This window comes from Diceros bicornis, chromosome 7 (genome assembly GCF_020826845.1).
Source record: "Diceros bicornis minor isolate mBicDic1 chromosome 7, mDicBic1.mat.cur, whole genome shotgun sequence".
NCBI lineage: Eukaryota > Metazoa > Chordata > Mammalia > Perissodactyla > Rhinocerotidae > Diceros > Diceros bicornis.
In genome coordinates this window covers 64,404,732-64,425,719 of record NC_080746.1, presented here as the reverse complement: position 1 = coordinate 64,425,719, position 20,988 = coordinate 64,404,732, and the positions used below count along the sequence as shown (strand labels likewise).

The 20,988-nt window shown below is 44.2% G+C and overlaps 1 protein-coding gene and 1 pseudogene across 1 annotated transcript; both read left to right on the top strand.

Moving 5' to 3' along the window:
- Window positions 1-450: 450 nt before the first annotated feature.
- Window positions 451-4,824, top strand: CAVIN3 (caveolae associated protein 3). The gene is made up of 2 exons (XM_058545834.1): window positions 451-953; window positions 1,524-4,824. The coding sequence occupies exons 1-2, from the start codon at window positions 570-572 to the stop codon at window positions 1,923-1,925; spliced, it is 786 nt and encodes a 261-aa protein (XP_058401817.1). The 5' UTR covers window positions 451-569; the 3' UTR covers window positions 1,926-4,824.
- LOC131409129 (TBC1 domain family member 12-like) lies at window positions 3,753-20,009 on the top strand (annotated as a pseudogene).
- The last annotated feature ends 979 nt before the right edge of the window (window positions 20,010-20,988 follow it).

The window sequence follows — 20,988 nt, the reverse complement described above, 5'->3', positions numbered from 1 at the left end:
CAGACTGCCCGCCAGAAAGCGAGGCCTCAGGCTTAGGCAGTCACGTCTGTAGCGGAACGTCGGAGAGCCTCTGTCTACGGCGCCCAGCCTGCGGCGCACATACAATCCTCAGAGGCGTGGGAGGGCCAGGGCAGGCGGCTGCAGGGGCCCCACTGGTTATCCCTTTGCCGCGCTCACATAGTTTCTCTGCCCACTCGATGCATACCACAAAAATTTCCATGGCTTGCTCTTTGCAGTGGGGAGAGTATGTTCCAGAAAGAGGCACACCAGGGAACTGGAGCAGAGGAGGGGCACTCAAATTCAGTCAGAGAGTTTGCGGGGTGGGGTGGGGCGGGCTCTGGGCCAACCTGCCTCCCCGCGGGTCCTTGGGGCGGGGCAGCAGCAGGGGGGGCACTTCCAAAGGACCTCGCCTCCCACATCCCGTCCCCCGCCCTCCCTCCGGCCTCCCGAAGAGGCCAACTCCGCCTGCCTGAGTCACGGCTGGGGCTGGGGAGGAGCCGGGGAAAGGCGGCCCCAGCCCAGAGCGCAGCCAGCGGCCGCGGGGAGAGCAGGCTGGGCGGTCGGGGATCATGGGGGAGAGCGCGCTGGAGCCCGGGCCTGTGGCCGGAGCGCCGGCAGGGGGCCCCGTGCACGCCGTGACGGTGGTGACCCTGCTAGAGAAGCTGGCCACCATGCTGGAGGCGCTGCAGGAGCGGCAGGGGGGCCTGGCTCGGAGGCAGGGCGGCCTGGCGGGCTCCGTGCGCCGCATCCAGAGCGGCCTGGGCGCGCTGAGTCGCAGCCACGACACCACGAGCAACACGCTGACACAGCTGCTGGCCAAGGCGGAGCGCGTGGGCTCGCACGCTGACGCCGCCCAGGAGCGCGCTGTGCGCCGTGCGGCCCAGGTGCAGCGGCTGGAGGCCAACCACGGGCTGCTGGTGGCGCGCGGGAAGCTCCACGTCCTGCTCTTCAAGGTCAGTGACCTCAGGCGTCCCCCAGTCCGGGGCCTTTCCCTGCTCTGAGCCACCATCGGGGGCTCCCCTCTCCCATCCGCCTACTACACCCACATTCCTGACCCTACCCTCCTCCCGCAGCATGGAACTGATTTCCAGAGAGCCGCACCCACTTCCCACAACCCTGCCGCATCCCTCCCTCACACGCCTGAACCCAGCCTGGCCAATCAAAGGCCGCTCAGCTCTAGCTCAGGCCACGTCCACAGAATTGGCTCCAAGTCCCAGCCCATCCCCGGAGGGAAATAACGGCGGTGGACGTGCATCCTCCAGTCCTTGCCCTGGCGGCCGCTATCCTGTCTCACGCCCCTAGCTGGGTCCCACCTACTTTACGAACTTCTGCAGTTCACCCCTAGCTCTCCCTCCCTCGCTCCCCCCCCCCGCCCCCCACTCTCCTGAGCCTGCCTTTTCTTTCCCACTCAGGCTGCCGAGGCTAAGGGTGGGGCGGGTTCCCCTGGTGTAATTGAGGAATGAGGCGCAGGCTGGTGCGGGGTAGGGGGCTGCCCAGGTCAGTGCTGTGTCCATCACATGCAGGAAGAGGCTGAAATCCCAGCCAGCGCCTTCCAGAAGGCACCGGAGCCCTTAGGACCGGAGGACCAGTCCGAGCCCAGCCCAGAGCTGCTGGAGGCCGAAGTTGGGGAGAGCTCCGACGAGGAGCCGGTGGAGTCCAGGGCGCAGCGTCTGCGGCGCACCGGGTTGCAGAAGGTACAGAGCCTGCGAAGGGCTCTTTCGGGCCGCAAAGGCCCTGCAGCGCCAACGCCCACGCCTGTCAAGCCACCTCGCCTTGGGCCTGGCCGGAGCGCTGGTGGCCAGCCCGAAGCCCAGCCTGCACTGGAGTCCAAGCAGGAGCCAGAACCTCCGCAGGACGCCGAGGAAGATCCCGGGAGACCCGAGGCTGCTGAAGCAGCTGTGCTCCAAATAGAGAGTGCGGCCTGATGGCTGGTGCTGCCGGCGTCCCCTGTGCCTAAGCCTAGTCCCAAAATAAATCTTCCTCTCAAAATGCAGCATTCACGCCCAAATAAGGAGTGAATCCTGCATCCACAGCCCAGCTCTGGGCTCTCCCTTCCTGGCCCCTTCAGCCTAGCACCTTGTGTCCTCTAAAAGAGGAGCATTCACGCACACCTGTTTGCACTCACCATCAATAAAAGGAATGTCACCTAATCCAGATTCTATGTGAAGGGGTTGGGAGAGAAGGCTGTGCAAGGAATAAGACAGACGGTAGAACCTGGAATGTGGCTTCAATTCCAAACAGACCATTGTCTGATTTCTCCAGTCTCCACTGAATCCTGGGCTGTACTCCACTGGCGCATAGAAATATCCTGCTGGCCACTTGCTCCTTAAGCACTTTCCTCATGGGGAAGCATCCAGTACAGTCCCTTGCTGTAGGTGCTCAATACATGTCAACTAGCGATTGTCCTCGTAGTCTCTTCTTCCTCTACCACCTCTTAAAAGTTGGGTTTTCCAGAATTCTGTTCCCAGCCCTCTTCTCATTCTGGGTACTCCTCTGTTGACATTCACTCCCAAGTCTCTCCTACCAGCCACATACACCCCAGATCACTGTCTTGAGCTGCAGTTGAAAAGTACTTCAAACTCAATGTGTCCAAAAGAAGCAATCTATCTTCTACCTTTTAATTAAGTTCAATTTCAATTCAATGGCTATTTATTGAGCACTTCCTATGTATCATTCAAAATTGCTCCCCCTCTTGTGTTTTCTTTACCAATGAATGGCACCATCATCCACACAGACCTCTGGGAGTCCTCATTGGCTCCTCCCTCTCTGTCGCTCCCCTACCACAAGGAAACAGTTATCCTGTTGCTTTGCCCTCTGCAATCTGTCCACTTTTCTTAATACCCATGGCCACTGCTCTATTTCAGACCTTATCTTTCACTGGATTATTATTTGAACTGCCAATCTGATCATATCACCCTCCTGATCCAGACGCTTCAATGGCCAATGGCTCTCCATCACCTTTAGAATAAAGTCCAAGCTCTTGAATGTTACTTTCAAGGCCCTTTGTGATCTGGTCCCTGCCCATTTTTGTAGTGTCACCTCTTGCCACTTCCCCTCATTCTACTATTGAATCACCCTGGACTATGTGCTCTCTTTCTCATCTCTACTGTCCTGCAAAACTCAGCAAGGTACCCTGTTTCTGGACCAGACGCTTCTCTTCCTTGCCCCCAAATTACCACCTGCACACCTCAGTGCATTAATCGTGATTGTTTGCAATTTTTCCCCTCTCCTCCCACTCCACTAGACTGTGGCTCCTTTGCAGTAGGGGCAGTTTTATTCGTTTCTGTATTTCCCATACCAAATACTATGACTGGTGCACAGTAGGCCCTCCTGAAGCAAGAGCATCACAGAAGTGAGAAGTGGAGGGGGGTTGCCTAGGGATGGGAGCATGGTCATCCACTCATTCATTCAGTCATTGTCGTATAAAAATATTTTTTGGTACCTTCTGTGTTCCAGGCCCTATGCTAGGTCTTATGAACACCAAGATGAAAATCCCTTCTGATGCCTCAGAGTTTAGGGAGGTAGAAATACGTAATGAATGATATAAATGCAAGGATAGTTATACAGAGGTTATTTTGAGAGGAAAGAGGGAAGGGATAAAACCTAACCTGAAGCAGGAAACATGGGGGCTGTTTAAGGAAGTGTTCTTAGAAAAGGTACATTGTGGGATGGAAAACAGGAAAGGTGAGGGGCAGCAGAGCTCAGCGGTTAACAGTTTGGCTTCCCCGTTTCTTCATCTGTAAAATGCAATAATGATCGCCCCTATCGAGCTCTCGTGAGGATTAAATGACACAAGTGCCTGGCACAGTGCCTGGAACATAATTTCAGGTATATAATTCATTCGTCTATTCATTCAACAAATATTTACTGGACTCCGAGCGTCTGCCAGGCACCATTTTTAAGAGCTGGGGATACAGTGGCACACAAGAAAGACAAGATCCCTGCCTTCATGGAGTCAAATTCTCGTAGGGGGAGACAGGCAATAAACAAATGAGCTTGTAAGCCAGATAAAAACAAGTAAACATATGAACTAGAAGGGCATTCTGGTTATGGGACCTGAAGAAAAGAAAAGAGAAAGGATACAGATAATGACTGGGGAGGCGGGGAGGAGTACTTTAGATGATGACATTGGGGATTTAAAATGGGACCAGAGTTCAACGGTGACTTTTAAAACGATTTTCATGGATTCAGTTAGAAGAGCCCAAGCCCCCACCTGCCATGATTGGTGGGAAGTCTATTATCAGTCACTATAGGGCTCCTCCTCTTCTTTAGATTGTACACTTTTTCCAGGAGGTTTACCCATCTCTGTGTCTCTCAGATTGGATGTCTCTGCTGCTATTGCCCCTTATCACCACATGGTGCCGCTGTTGGGGTACCGGTGTCCTGGTTGACGCCTCCTCTGAGGACTCGGAGGTCTGCCTATCCAGCTCTAGTGCTCTGAACCAGGGATTCTTCCATGCAGGGCAGCTCCGTAGTAGCTCCATTTCCTCTGGAGAAATTCAGGGCTCCTCCTGCAGGCTTCCAGGTCTTTGTGAGCACACCGTATCAGCTTCCCGGCAGCCACCCCTTTCAAGGTTCTGCCATCATAGAGGGCTGGTCTGAGCAGGCTCAGTTCTCTATCGCCAAGGAAAATAAATTCTTGTTTCTTTTCCCCAAGTCCTTGGAAATCCACCCAGTTCCCCCTTTTCAATGTATACACAAAATTAAGAGCCCAAATGCACATTTCTCACATAAAACATCTTGATAGCTCATTGGGAAGCACATGAAGTCTCGGAGAACCTGACCCCTAGGAACCTGAAGGTTTGGCTAACTTTGAGACAGGATGAGGGGTGGGGGTGGGGTGTCACTTTTTATTTCTTCCTGATGCTTCTACAGCAGCAAATAATAAAAATCAAGTTAAAAGTAACTTAATTTCTTAATAGTTCTCTTTGTTACATTACATTCTCCATCGTCACTGCTATCGTTATTAATAGACATTATTATAAACTAAAGGGAGTGGAGACACACAGGATACCAGCTTGTCATCTGGCATATGTGGCATTGAGGTATCTACTTTAAGTAGGGGGAGGCACGCTGGTGGATTACCAAAATTCAGAGTTTGGTTCTCAATTCTTCAGACCAGAAGCACAAATTTATTATGCGTTCCAGCATGATTAGGCTGAGACGGATTGATCTGCAATAAGCAAACTCAGAAAACACTGATTAACTTGAGTGCTGTATTCATTAATTTCCCCGAGAAGTCTAACTGCTAAGCGAACTAGAACAATCTAGCTAGCTAGTCAGAACATTTTCCATCCTGCCACAAAATCTACATGGGAAGCCAAAATAAGATTTTAAATTGTAAGAAAATAAAGCAGTGGAAACAGGATGAAGATAATGGGCAGGATTATCCAACCTGTAGGCCCATTTTCTGCTGTGATATTCCTCCTACGTGGGTAAGAAAATTTACATTCCTGGTAGGAAATTTCTTCCCTTGTTTAAGTACTGGAGATCCTTTTGACTTTCCATTATTGAGAATTGAATCATATAACATCAGCATTGGAGGAAACTCAAAAGCCATCTAATCCACCTGCATTTCCAACACTTAAACGTCCTTTACCATCTTGCTGCCTATCTGTAGCTGGCCTATAGTTGAAAAAGTCCAGTGACGAGGAACTCGTCAGGCAACTCTATTTTTGGACAACTTTGACTGATAGGAAACTTTTCTTTACACTGAGATCAAAACCCGTCTTTGTCCACTATGGAAAACAGTATGGAGATTCCTCAAAAAATTAAGGATAGAACTACCATATGATCCAGCTATTCCACTGCTGGGTGTTTATCCAAAGAATATGAAAACACCAATGTGTAAAGATACATGCACCCCTGTGTTCATTGCAGCATTATTCACAATAGCCATGACTTGGAAGCAACCTAAGTGCCCGTCAAGGGATGAATGGATGAAGAAGATGTGGTATATATACACAATGGAATACTATTCAGCCATAAGAAACGATGAAATCCAGCCATTTGTGACAACATGGATGGACACTGAGGGTATTATGCTAAGTGAAATAAGTCAGAGGGAGAAGGTCAAATACCATACGATCTCACTCATAAGTAGTAGATAACAACAACAACAAACAAACACATAGAGAAAGAGATTGGATTGGTGGTTACCAGAGGGGAAGGGGGGCGGTGGGGGAGGATGAAAAGGATGATTAGGCACATGTGTGTGGTGATGGATTGTAATTAGTATTTGTGTGGTGAACATGAGAACATGATGTAATCTATGCAGAAATAGAAGTATAATGATGTACACTTGAAGTTTATACAATGTTATAAACCAATGTTACTGCAGTAAAAAAAGGAAAAAAAAAAGAATATTAGAAAAAAAGAAACAAAAACCTGTCTTTGTGGTTTCCAACATGTGGCAGGTGGCCTCCCTTCAGCAACATCTGTACAACAAAATCCCTTTATTTTTGATGTGTGTGTCCTTGGAATCTAACTCTGGCTGGGTACCTAGGACTGACCCATCTAGGACTTCTCCCACAATCTCTTCCTCAGGCCAAACATGGCTGGTTTATTCAGCCATTCCTTGTGTTATGTTCCTTCAAATCTTGGCCATTCTTCTGTAAATTGTTTTAGTTTACCCATATCCGTTTTAAATAGGGAGGAGGCAAAGTGTGTGGAAAAATGATGGCCTTCATAAGCAAAGACATCTGAACTTCATTGCTGGTGAGGGCTAATTCTCTTTTTCCAGGTCTGTTATGAAGATTAAATAAAATTTTTCATTTACTCATTCATTCATTTGACGTTTGTTGTCCTACGTGATGGAGATGGATGGTGCATTACACAGACAGGGACGCTGCCTTTATGGAACTTCCATTAAACTGGCAATCGTAAGAAAGTTTTAAATAAGTGCTGTGATAAGAGAAATATAAGCTGTTATAGGAACACACAAATGGGGCCTCTAACCCAGCAGGAGTGGTAGTAATTTCAGAGGAAGTCTCCTGAGGAGATAAAAAATACACACTCATCTGAGTATCCTATTAATGCACTAAATCCAACATATCCATAACTCGTCTTCCTCAAGAGTCAAGATTGTCTTGTTATTCACCTTAGAAAGTGTTACAACTAACACCTGATCCTTCACCCCACCCCCCCCACCCCATCCCTACATCCAATGAGTCACCAAGTCCTGCAGATTCTTTATTAATAACTCCTGTGAGTTTTCCTCTCATAAATAACTCTAATAACTTCAGGGCCACTGTGAGGACTTGAGAAGAAACCCCACACGCTGGAAGGCAGAGCCGAGAAACAGAGAGAAGTTGAGTATTGTGCTTTTCTTCTGGGCAAAATGGAGCTAATCGTACTGCCTGCGTTGTAGGTTTGTTGTGAGTTACATGAGTGGTTCCATGTCAAATGCTCAGAATTGTGCCAGGCACAGGAGAGCTTAATGTTCATTGTTGTTTTGTTATGATCACTTGATCCCTAAATTCAGTCAGGCAGGAAACCAGTTCTTACCACAGACATTTTCATTTATGTGAGCTAATAAATATGCTCTTTGCTTAATCCCAATTTTAGTTTTTTCAGTATACTTGACTTCCCCTGCAGCTGAAAGATTCCCAACAGATATAGCCCCACTGGCCCTGGAACCAACATGGAAGGCAAAGGCCATATCTTACTTAACTTTGTATCCCTAGAATCTAGCATGATGCCTGGCACAGAGCAGGCGTTCCCTGAATATTTGGAGAATAAACGAGTTTATTCCAGTGAGGTGCTAGGGTCACAAGGGTGAACAAGAACCTGCCTTGAAGGAGCTGGTTCCCAGCTGAACCCTGTTTGTTGTTCTCTGGAGCTCTGTTGCTTCCTCTCAAGGCTGACTGAGGCACAGTAGAGACAGTTCCTAGGGCCCACAATCCTTTCTGGGCCCATGACAATGTTCTAATCTTTTTTTTTTTTTTTTTTTTTTTTTTTTTTTTGTGAGGAGATCAGCCCTGAGCTAACATCCGCCAATCCTCCTCTTTTTTTGCTGAGGAAGACGGCCCTGGGCTAACATCTGTGCCTATCTTCCTCCACTTTATATGGGACGCCGCCACAGCATGGCTTACCAAGCAGTGCGTCGGTGCGCGCCCGGGATCCGAACCAGCGAAGCCCGGGCCGCCGCAGCGGAGCGCGCTCACTTAACCGCTTGCGCCACCGGGCCGGCCCCTCTAATCTTTTTTTAATCAGAAGAAAAAATGAACTTTAGGTAAATGTTTTAATATATAATATTAATATATTTGTCTTTATACCAATACAGTTGTGAAATATAATTTAAGTTTTTTTTATGGAGGAAGGAGCCCATAAGGGCAAAAGTGCCCAGGGCCCCCGGAGGTCATAATGCGGCCCTGCTTCCTCTGTCTCCCCTTTATCTTCTTCCTCTGGGGAGTCTGCATGATTTTATTTTTTCCTTATCACATTCATCCTCACATATTCGGTCCCTTAATTTGATTCTAATTTTCTGTTCGCTCTGAGATATTATTCCTTTGTTCTTTGGCTATTACTTAGAATTAACCTGAAATATTTTTTATTAAAAATGCGCTGTGCTCACTTTATGTCCTTCCCTGATCCACATAGCCCTACCCACCCTGCCCTCAGGCCCTTGGCCACTAGCTCTGCCTCCTGGTTCAGGAGGCAAATCCTTGAGAGTGGCTACATTTGTCTCATCTCCTAACACTGCCCGTTGTCCTGGCCATCTGGGGGCAAGGGCCAGGCTTTGGCTTGAGCTCCATGGCACCATCGCACCAGCCACTGTAGGAGGGACCTGCAGCAGCTCTAGCACTCAAGTCCAACCAAGCAAATGCCCAAGGGGACTGTTCCCAGATGAAGTGGTTCCATATGGCCCCTCAATCAATGTTTTCTTGAGAAGCTGCAGCCAGCTGTCTTATTGCACCAACATGTGTTTGTTTTCCTTCTTTGCCTCACTTCCTTCCTTCCTCTTTCTGTTTTTTTGTCTCAATTCTCCCTTTCCCCTTACTCTTGCTTCCCTGAGATTGCACTCTCCAAAAATGGGTCACAAACAGGCTACGTTTATTAAGACCCTCTCTATGCTAAGTGCTGTCCTAAGCTTTTACATTGGACTCTCATGTCAGCTCTATGAAGTAGGGATCATTATTTCAATTTTTTGGTTGAAGAAAATCAGGCCTAATGTCACTAATTATGCACTGCACTTGATTATTGGTTTAGATAATTCCCAATTTAAGAACCTCTAAATTTGTAAATGTTTCTAATTGATAGCCTATAAACTAATGGAGGACCCTACAAACCACAGCACATAGGTCTTCACATGTTTTGTTTCTCTATGCTCAACTATTAAGTCTTTAAAATTCATGATGAAGGATTAGGTCTCAATATTCATCTTCTCTGTAGAAACATTTTTTTTTTGATGAATGTTTTTCATCTGCCATTTATTTTTCTAGTTCTTTTTCTTTTTTTTCCTTAGGGTAACTTTAAATTCTGTACAATTTTTTAAGCTATTACTTATCATTGAAAGAGATGGTTTCCTCTGGACTCTATTTGGAGGAGGTTCATTACATGGCTAATGAGCCAGGGCAATGATCCAGGCTAGCAGGAACTCTCCTATGACACAGAATCTTCAGTGTGAGTTTTCCTCTTTTCTTTAGCAGTTAACAATGCAGAGTTGCTCTTTTGCTCCCTGAAATTACTTGCTGCAAGATAGTTGTCTGTTCAGTTCCTTGCTCAGCTCTGCAAGTTTTACTCCTAGAAGAATGAAACTAGTTTTAAGGAAGCTCCTGCCAGCAGGCCATGAACTCTATTCTCATTGCCACAAACTGAATTGTTTGCTTCTGCCCTTCAGGATGTGCCCGTTCACCTAAGAGAAGTGTGTTCTGCTGGCTGTGTGTGAGTCTTCGAGATTTAGTCTGATCATCCTTGCTTTCATCCTCACTGCTATGGGCAGCACTTCCTCTTTGTGGTTTGGGCTTTCAGGTGTTTCCGAGTTTCATCAAAGACAGGCAGAATTGCATTCATGTTGCTCTTGCCTACTTTAAGATTTTTTCCAAGGTGATAATATTATATGAAAAATACACAGGTAGAGCAAATATGGGGCACAGTGTAATAAATGTGTATCATTTCCCTCCTCCCCTATAATTTAAGAAACTTAAAATTGATTTTACAGAATAGAGATCCAAACGGTGATAGAATCATCTGAGCATAACACAAATATCTCTGAAAATTGAATGAAAATATAACCTCATCCATGGGAACACTGGGGAACATGATGTCAGAGCAACTAGTTTCTCACACAGCATTCCATACAATTAATACAGAATAGTAATAAGGCAAGAAAAAAGTATAAATATGTGATGTCGTTAATGTTAACGTAGCAAATGTAGAACAATATGAATTGTGTAATTCCATTAAAAATATGAATATAAAGTGTATAATATATATGCCATAGAAGACTACTTTTTGATAGTAGGATGGGGAAATATCCACTTATATTTTTTTATTTTCTATACTTCTCCAAATATTTGCACTTATGAATATGTACTAATTTTGTTAATAAAAAAGGGAGAACTCTGCCTAAGTCAGAAGCCCTTAGACTGTAAGTAAAATAGCTCTCTATTTCTTTCTTTTTTTTTTGTGAGGAGATCAGCCCTGTGCTAATATCTGCCAATCCTCCTCTTTTTTTGCTGAGGAAGACTGGCCCTGGGCTCACATCTGTGCCCATACTCCTCCACTTTACATGGGATGCTGCCACAGCATGGCTTGCCAAGCAGTGCGTTGGTGTGCGCTGGGATCCGAACTGGCAAACCCTGGGCTGGCGCAGCGGAGCGTGCGCACCTAACCGCTTGTGCCACTGGGCTGGCCTCTCTATTTCTTTCTTTTAAACATATATAAATACTTCACATAATCATTGTCAAAAGAAAATTGTATATTTCTTAACCAAACTGTATATCTCTTTCACAAAAGAAGTATAAGCAGAAATCTTGAATTAAGAATTTTGTAATTTTTTCTTTATATAAATTATGGCTTTTATTCTTCCCTTGTGGCTATAGAAATATGCATAGCCCAGGAAAATTTTATTAAAAGGAGTTAAGCAATCAGCATAGGAGATACCACCACAAAGAAAAATACAACATCCACAATAATGAAATTTCATGCAGCTATCAAAAATGATTTAAAATAATTTTAATGATATGAAAAATTTCTCAAAATATAGCCATTAAAAATATTGGGAAATCAAATCATTTACACAGTAGGATTCCAGCTATGTTTTAAAATTAAAATGTGTATAAGAGGAAAAAGACCAGACCAAAATGTTAACAGTGATAAGAGGACAGGTCATATATTTTCTTCTTTATACTTTTTTCTTAGTTTCCAAATCAAGTTTTTTTTTTTTTTTTTTTTGGTGAGGAGATCAGCCCTGTGCTAACATTTGCCAATCCTCCTCTCTTTTTTGCTGAGGAAGACTGGCCCTGGGCTAACATCCGTGCCCATCTTCCTCCGCTTTACATGGGATGCCGCCACAGCATGGCCTGCCAAGCAGTGCGTTGGTGCGCGCCCGGGATCCGAACCGGCGAACCCCAGGCCACCGCAGCGGAGTGCGCGCACTTAAATGCTTGCGCCACCGGGCAGGCCCCCAAATCAACTTATTTTTGCAATGGGTACACATAACTTTTGTAAACAGGAAAGAGTAAATATTAAAAAATATTAAACCACAATAAAATATAGGTTCAAGTAAATAAAAGCCGTCAGAAATGAGAATGAAATTTGTGTGTGTGAAGTAGATTGAGGCAACTCTATGCTGACATGTGGAGAATTCAGAGAAGAGTTGAAGAGACTCAATTCAGTAAGAGTGCTCATTTGATTGATCGAGAACGGTGTCTTGAGACTGTGTATTTATTTTTGCAGCATCCAAGTCAGGTACTTTCAGATTGTGCTGAGAAGCTAAGAAACTGCAGAAGATAGATCATCTTTGGTTAGAGCCCGAGTCTGTGCAGGCAGTCATTCCTCCCTTGACAGAGCTTTAATAATAGAGTACTCCTACATTCCAGCTGAGCGGGCTCATCTCAATCACATCAGCACAGAGAGGAAAATTAAACTGCAGCCATCTGAGTTACTCATAGGCTAAGGCTAAATAAAGAGGTGACGGGGGGAGGTGGGTGGTGATGGCATGGATCCTAAGCACTGCCTTTCAAGGCATAAATACTTATGCTGCACAGTCTCTACAAACCAGGGTTGTAACTGTGAACAGATAGAATCAAAAGACAAGAGTCTTCACTGGGGAAAAATAAGCCACACCCTGTATAAGTCCACCGTTTTGTATACTCAGTTTGCTGTATTTAAAGCAGCATCTCAAAAAGTAAGCTTTCCATCTTCCACCTCATTTCCCCTTTACTTCTGTTAACTCTACCTTCATTTTCCCAATTGTCGCTGCTCAAACATTTTGTCTCCTCCCTCCCAATCATCTCCCATACACAATTAGTCAACAAATCTTGAAGAAGCTAGATATGCAACGTTTCACAAATCTATTCCCTCATTTCTGTTTCATTGCCACTATCCTTGTTTCGAATCTCGTTGCCTCTCATATGGGCTCCTGAAATCATCTCTTAAATGTCCCTACTCGAATCTATTTGATATATTCAGTTGGTCGAAACACTATTCTTGATTTTCTCGAAAACTGTGACCTTCTGTTTTTCTTAGCCAAAGTAACATTCTTGTATATTTGTTATATTCTGTATAACAATGTAATTATATAATATATAATGTTTCCTTCCCCACTATGCTGTAAACTTCTGGAGGGCAGAGATATACTGAATTTATCTTTCAGTCCTTCACAATGCTACATGTATACTTAGAAGTCATAAAAACTCTAGTTTCATGTAATAGTGGGCTCTTGTATGTAATTATTAACTTAGCTTCCTTCTCCTCTTACCCCAGTGCCAATTAGCTCCTTCCAAAAGCATGCCTTAGGTAAGAGAAATGGGAATGATGCTTCCTCTCTGAACCATAAAAACTACCTCCTGAGCATCTTTTTCTCCCCATATCACCAATCAGTGATGGAAATACATTAATGCACAGTCCATTCAAAATAGACTGAGGTTATCAACCCTTTCTCGTAGCTGCCTGTTTGCTGGTAGGTGTTTGTGCTTCCATCTATATTGGGGATTGATGCCTGTGAAGTGTTTTCTATTAGGGCAAAGTAGATGCAAGTTCCTGCACTTTGATGGACACAAGTTCTTATCCGCACATAACTCTGGATGACTGCTCTTATCCTGTCACCACCACATGAGATGCTCTGCTTACTTTCCTGGAAGCTCTTTGCTCTGCCACTAGGAATCTCTGCTCCTCAAGCTCTCTTCCCCTCTACCTTTGCCAGTGCCCCAATACTCTGCTGTAGAGTTGGACTCAGCTGCCCTTGCTCTCACCATGCCTCTGGAAACCCAGCACTTTCAAGCATTCTTATTGCAAAAGGAAGGTCCTATGTTACAAGATTTCTCTTCTGTCTTACCAAAAACTCAGTGCAATCTTTCTCTCAAGTGAAGGGCTGGGATCTTGATCTTTGCTCTAGGTCAGTGGGTTGGGGGACTTGACAGAATACCTCAACCGGACTCATGGTTCTTTGACTTTCAAGCATATTGCCCAGCCAGACTGTTACACATACTAAACCTTATGATAGTGGGGTGGGGTGTGTTCCTTTAAGCTTTTGCTGTTAGCCACTAATACAGCCCAGGACTGCCAGCGTATATAAGCAAATGAGCATAGGATATTTGGTTATGAGCATCCCCTCCTTTTTTTCCTTCTCTAGAGGACAGACACAATAAGACTCATACTTCTCCCTAGTAGTTTTCAGGTTATACTAACGAGAGGGAATTGAATAGGAGAAATGGAGTTCTGGTCTAGGTTAAACAAAAAACCAACTTAAGGCTTATTTGAAGGTGGGAGAATACTAAAACTGTAAGGATAATAGAAATACTTGAAAATAGAAGAAAAGCTACCAAAACAAGACAAGAAATCTCAACACCTACAGACAAAAGTAAAAAATATAATAATAAATTAAAGAGCTTATTACCATCAACAAAGAGCAAAGCTACAAAAGCCAAAACCTAGAGGGAATCTCTGCAATGTAGTGGACGCTTAGTGGATGGATTGTCCAGCGCTCCTTAAAGGAGCAGCCACGTATATCCAGCAGAGTTATATTCTAAATGCTGATCCCTGTCCCTTGGTCACAGCTGACGGGCCAGGACTAAGCGTTCTACCCAAGCTAGCTCAATCACAGTCCTTAGTCTAGGCCAGTGGTTCTCAACCAGAGGCGATTTTGCCCCCCCAGGGGACATTCGGCAATGTCTGGAGGCATTTCTGAGTGTCACCACTGGCTTCTAGTAGGTAAAGGTCAGGGATGTTGCCAAACATCTCCCGGTGCACAGGACGCTCCCACAACAAAGGATTAGCCTCTCCAAAACGTCAGTAGTGCTGAGGTGGTGAAACCTCATGGTGGATTGATCCTTGGTGTGAGCCTTACCCCGACTGTTCCTGACTTGGATATCTATAACTAAGAATTGGGGGAACAATATTCTTCTGGCATACGATGAAGGGTGAGATGGAGGAGCTCTAAGTTTTACTTATCCTTGAGTCAGAGAGAAGACATTGCCTAGAATTCATAAAAACACTAGAATGAGACAAGTTGTAATTCAGATAAGTTGTTTGGTAGACAAAGAGTTGGATTTATTTTTTGTTAGCTAGTAATAAACCTCACCTTATGGCTCTTTCTCCACAGCACTCAATTTAAGAGACTGTGTTGAAGGATTAATTGAACAGTTTTTACTGTCAGTCAAAATGAACCCCTTACTCAATCTGGCCTCCAGTAATACAGAACCAGCTATTTCAGTTGTGAAGACTCTATAACCTATGCCTGTGCCTACGGTGCATGATGGAAAAAGATGGAAAGTCAATTTAAGGTAACCCTTTTGTCCCACCAATGATATTACGTAAAAAACAAAAAAAACCCAAACAAACCCAGTTATGTGTGGAAGTAGTCTCATAAGGATTGGGGGAAATTTTGTTCTTTTTCTTTTCAGAAATACTAGTACCCATTATGGGGACATCTATCTGTGCTTTTGTTATAATGCGACAGGGTTCTGGGATGTGCCAACAAAAAGACACCAGTAAACAAACAATACCAGAGCCACCAGCAAAGTGAAATAAAAGTGAGCAAAAATATGTAAGATTATTTGCAAGAAGTGATTTTTAGGGCGAGATACAAAACAACAAGAGTATGTTCATGTGTGTGCATTTTTCAGACGTATTTTAAAAATTATTTTTAAATATTATTTCTGACTGTGATTTAGGTGTGATTACACGGAAAGTGGAAAGAGACATTGTGTGGTGAAGATACGTGTCACCATCACAGCAGGAAGTTAAAAGGGGCCTCAGTGATGTAGAAAAGGGCATTAAGGCTAGTGTCTGCTGACCAGGCTGGTCAATAAGTAACAAGGAGGAGTTTAACACAGAGCCTCCTGCCCGCTCGAGAGTCGTGCCTCTCATAACCATCGTCGTTGTGTCAAGGCCACCCGTACAGCCTGTCATGGCAGCCAAGTCACTGGCCATTGTGCACAGTTTGCTAGACTGTCCAACTCAGCCAGGATCCAGGGGAGAGAACAGAGAGCGCTCCTGAGACGGCAAAGTACTGAAACACTTAGGGAAAGCTCAGTGGTACCTGGGGCCCCAAAGAATGATGTCTAGAGCTAGAGATATTTCTGGAAAGCATTAAGCACTGGAAAAGGCTTATGGATCATATTGGGCTACTGAATGTTTCCATGAATTCTGTTTCTGTTTAACATCCCAGAAGATGGCCAAAAGGGCTATCCAGAGATTGCTGAATAAAACCCTGAAGTGAATGAGTCCTGAATATTACGTTCAGCTCTGGTGGGTTGGAGAGGGGTCAATCATTGTTCTTGTGGTGTGGATGGCAGTAGAGCTGGGTGTAGGAACATTTCAAACATGTCAGAGTAATTTGAAGCTGGTAGCAGAGTGTTCTCAAAGTTAACAGGGATAGTTAGAAAGAATGGGGGTAAACAGAGAATAAAATATTTTTCTGGTCAGGTAATGAACCGAAACACATCCTGTGGACTTTAATTGTTCGGGGTGAGGGGTAAGGGGTGGCTAGCATGTGACCTAGGGTGGGAAGCTGTTGGGCATATAGGACATAACCTTAAACAGCCACTTTATGGATTCTTTAATCTTCCTTGAAGCTGCCAGAAGTCAAGGTCTTTCTGGTGAATAAGGGGGTGCTGCTCACATCGTTTTTTTTTGTGTGTGTGTGAGGAAGATTAGCCTTGGGCTAACATCCGACGCCAATCTTCCCCTTTTTTCTGAGGAAGATTGGCCCTGAGCTAACATCCGTGCCCATCTTCCTCTACTTTATATGGAATGCCGCCACAGCACGGCTTGACAAGTGGTGCACCGGTGTGCGCCTGGGATCTGAACCCGCGAACCCCAGGCCACCAAAGCAGAGTGCGCGCACTTAACTGCTATGACAGCAGGCCGGCCCCTGATCACATCTTTTAACATGGCTCTGAGTCAATGTTACGTGGGTTCTGAGCCAGGTCTCAGCAAGATGGCCCTGAACAGAAGAGAATAAATGTAAGACATTGACCTCCTTCAGTGAGTTATGCTGCTGTCTATCCTGATGGCTCTGCATCAGCTTTAATTTTCACCAGAAGAACAGCTGCCTCTGTCACCTCCTCTTATTGCTGCTCCTCTTCATCCAAAGATTGTACTAATTGGCTCATAGTTGACAAGTTATCTAACATGCCATGCCTGCCAAGGAGGGAGGGTCTTGTCAGGCACTGCTTCCTGGATGGCTTTGTCATGATCAAAGGAACCAGGGTTGCCTCTGCACTCAACAGTTGTTCTCCCCAACCCCCTATGGCTGTAGGAGACCACAATGCTGTGAAACAAATCACCTTTACACAACATTACAACGGAACTTTGGTCAGATCTCAGCAAGTGGCCAGCATCGAGTTTCCAGTATATTGTTCATTTGGGTGGCACAGTTACAAAAAAGAAGAGAAATAACTAAGAAGGGATATCTTCTGCTTCAGGTCTTTTTTTTGGGTATGCCATTCACCCCATTGCCTCTGGAACCCCTGGGAAGCTCTCTTGTTGGAGAGTGGTCATAAACATGCAATTAACCTACACCTTGTTTCACAGTCTGGGGAGAGGGCACACTACCATTATGTCTTCACAAGTGTGTATCCTCTTGTGAACAAGACCAAGCACTACTGTCTTGGGTATTGAAAATCGATTGACAATGTTGGTGATTTTAATCAATACTATCTTGGACTGCGGAAAGTATAAGTGTAACCCCACCCTGGGGCTGTTTAGTCTTGTCCTGCTTTCTAGGGTGCATAGAAAGTTGATGTTCACATGCTGCTGCTCACATAGAGAAAAAGGAACAGTTTTTGATAGGTGCTTGGTGTCCAGTGGGACCGGGGTGACCATCTCATCCTGGGCTGCTCAGGACTGTCCCTGTTTTAATGAGCCATTAAATGTTGGCTCAGTTCCAAGTAGGCGTTAAATGATAATTTTCAAAAGTAGGTAACATCATGACTTTCATACAGATATAGGAATGAACGTGTGTTTAAGATTTTATTTAACTCATTCATGAGGAAACTAGTGAAGTGTTACAATGAGGTCAAAGGAGATTCTGGAGAACAGACACAGTTATAGGTCAGGAATATTGAAAGGAATGTGCAAATAGAGTCAAAAATGGTTTTTGATTGTTTCTCCTCTGGACAGAATTTGTTTGCATGTCTACGGACAAGACTGATTTAGCATTGCTGTCAGTTATCTACAATTTACAGGATCAGAATCAGACAACTCAGGTGTGCTTTAGAATGACAACACACAATTTTCCATTTAAGCACAAATTTCTCCCTACCTTCTCCCCACTTTTGATCAAAAGAATCTCAAAGATTCTTGATCCCAAAATGAGTCTGGCCTCATTTGATTTGGCCTGATTATTTATATAGGTGCAGCAAGAATGTTAATTTACCGTAACGGCCTTCTTTAAGTTTGCTCTGCTGGAGGTTTCCATAAGGAATCTCAGGTTGGACTTCTAAAAGCCTCTATTATTTGCTGTCCTAAGGCCAGAAAACCAAGTCCAAGAAACTCTATCCACAAGATTTCATCTGCAGTCCTCTACATTTTGGGTGATTTCCTCTCTTCTCAAAGTTCTCAAAGCATCTCCAGGATTCTGGCCTGCCGTGGAAGTGACCTCGCTTGCCAGCTCTCAGACTGGACCCTGTAAGCCAAGTACCTGGAGGGCTTTGTCAACACTGTCTCCATAAAGTCAACCTAAGTTCCCTAAAAGTTGTCAGGCACCAGAAACACCTTCTCCAGTTCGGCAGGGAGCCTCCTCCCTAGCCATCACCATCATATCCACATGGAGGGGCCTGGCAATGAGGTCACTGCTGGCATGAGTAGCCTGTCCTCTGCAAAGCAGCTGCCTGGAGGCTGTAGACACCAAAGACCATGGACTTGGGGCAGACAGGACTCATTGGATTCAATCCCCTCTCATCCTTCCAGAGCGCCTCTCCATCTGCTCCTGATTGTCTGAAGCCTTTTCCAAAAAGGACAAAAGGAGCTCACATCAGTTGTTCATAGGGCTCCTGGTCAGAAATTATTTCGTAAAGTCTCTCCCAAAGAGAATTTTCAGAAAACTTCCAAAAATCATTCAGCAGAAATATGATGCATGAACAGGGAGGACCTATAAACCACTGCTTCAATCTTCAAGACGTAAGAATTTTGAATTTTAGCCACTTCGTAGCACTGTTCTGATTCTTGAGTATGGGCCATCAAATGATTGATGATTGCTTTTTGTGTCCTGTTTGAGAAATCTTTGCCTACTCCGGGGAAATCTTCCTGTCAAATCTGTGGAAGAAGCTTCACCTTACTGACAAGAACATTAGACATTCAAGCTGAGTCTCAAAATTGAGAAATTAAAGCAATGCATTAAAAAAAAAATTAAGCAAGAAGAAAATATGGCAAATGCAATGGTAATTTGGACCAGTGAAATACTGCCCAATTGGGAAGTAATGCATAGTAGGAGAAAGGTTGGAGACTTGAGGCGCAGGGATTGCCCCCTAGTGTTCACGGTAAAGTTTGGAGTCTAGCTGTAGGAAGTGAAGTGAATATCACTCCTGAACTTTATGAAGTATTCCTCCCCAGAGGAAAGGAATGGTGGAAAAGCTTCGGTGAAACAAGTTCTCTCTGTGCATATCAGTCTCTATGATACAGAAGATGTATCTGTTGATGATCCAGTTGCCAGTCTGGAATTACACTGGACATATCCTATGCATTTCTATCTCTCTACAACTTTCAGTAGGACAGCCCATATTGTGATGCTTTACACAGTGTCTTAGGAGCATATTCACATTACAGACCTGATGTTGGTTATGTCCAAGGGATGTCCTTCATTGCGGCAGTGCTGACTCTCAATTTGGAAGAGGTAGATACCTCTTCATCACATTTGGAAATCTCATGAATTGGTCTTTTTCTGTGTGGATTGCAGCAAGATGTTGAAATATTTTGGAACATTTAAAGAACTCTTTGATGACAATCTCTTCAAACTGCTTTTTCATGTCAAGTCTTACGGTCTTACACCAGACGTATACTTGAAAGGCTGCATCTTCACAAAGTTATCACAAATCACTACTCTGCTTGATCTGGCCTGTCCAGTCTGGGATGTATTCTGCAGAGATGAGGAGGAACTTTTATTTAGCACTGGGCTAGGAATCCTCCAATTATGTGAAGATATTTTCCTACAGATAGACTTTATTCATATAGCACAGTTTCTCACTAAATTGGTGGAGGATATTACGCTGGAAAAGCTGTTCAGCTGTATTTCAGCCACTCAGATGCAGAAGAGGACCAATAAATGGACTTAGATCTTTGTGTCTGTAATGAAGGATATTAAAGAAGGAGACAAGAATAACAGTACCTCTTGGAAGAGCTAATCTTCACAATTAACAAACTAATTGAAATGTAAACAAGTATTTTTAATATCAGTGTTTTGTTTCCTATGTAAGCAGCATGAAGAAAAGTTGAAGAAATCCAAATGAGTCAAGAGATGGAAAACAGCTTACCTTGAATTTTGTGTCTGAAGTAAAGAAAATAGGTAATCTATTGCCAGTATTATTAAAAAAAAGTATTTTGTAGGTAGAGCCACTTTACGAAGGAAAAAGTGCAAATGGCTAGCTCATACTCCATAATTTGGGGTGAACAGTTGAATACAATGACATTTTAACATAGTCTTGGGGGAAAAAAAGCAGTGGCTGGTTGTACCCAATTAAATACGCCTCATTCTTGAATATGACTTTCCAGACATGGCCTTGGTTACTTGTCTAATTTTTCCAATTATATCTAGTAAAAAGGAAGGTAGATTCTTACTGAACCTATGCAAATAACTATATTACCATTTAAAAGTAAGACTACCTAGTAAAAATTTCTGAATTTGGAGTGGGAGTCAGGCAGGGAGAATAAGATACTCTCTAAAAATGTTTCATTTCAGTTTACAAAATCAGAATCTACTAAATTGTTATGGTTTTTAGATAACTTAATAAGAAAGAGAAAGGGCTTCCTTACATATCCAGAAAATAGAACATTAAAACAACATCAACAATATTCCAAACAAATAGCTATAATCATCTCTCCTAGGTTCATCCGGTCCTATTTAAACAATTCTTGCTCTGCGGGATCCTGGGTTTAGCAGTGTCATGAACCCATCTGCTTTTTGACTAAAAATAGTTCTGGAAATCCTGACTCAGCCTGCTGGTATGGTGTTAAAGTTGTTTATGCGATGACATCAGAAGCCTGTTGCCAAGATCTACTCTTCGAAGTGTCACTAGTTTGAAGTACCTGGTACCGTCCTTTTCCAGGGGCTCCAAGACCATGCTTCTTTGTTGAAAGATGTGAACTTTGCCCTGCAGCTGATTG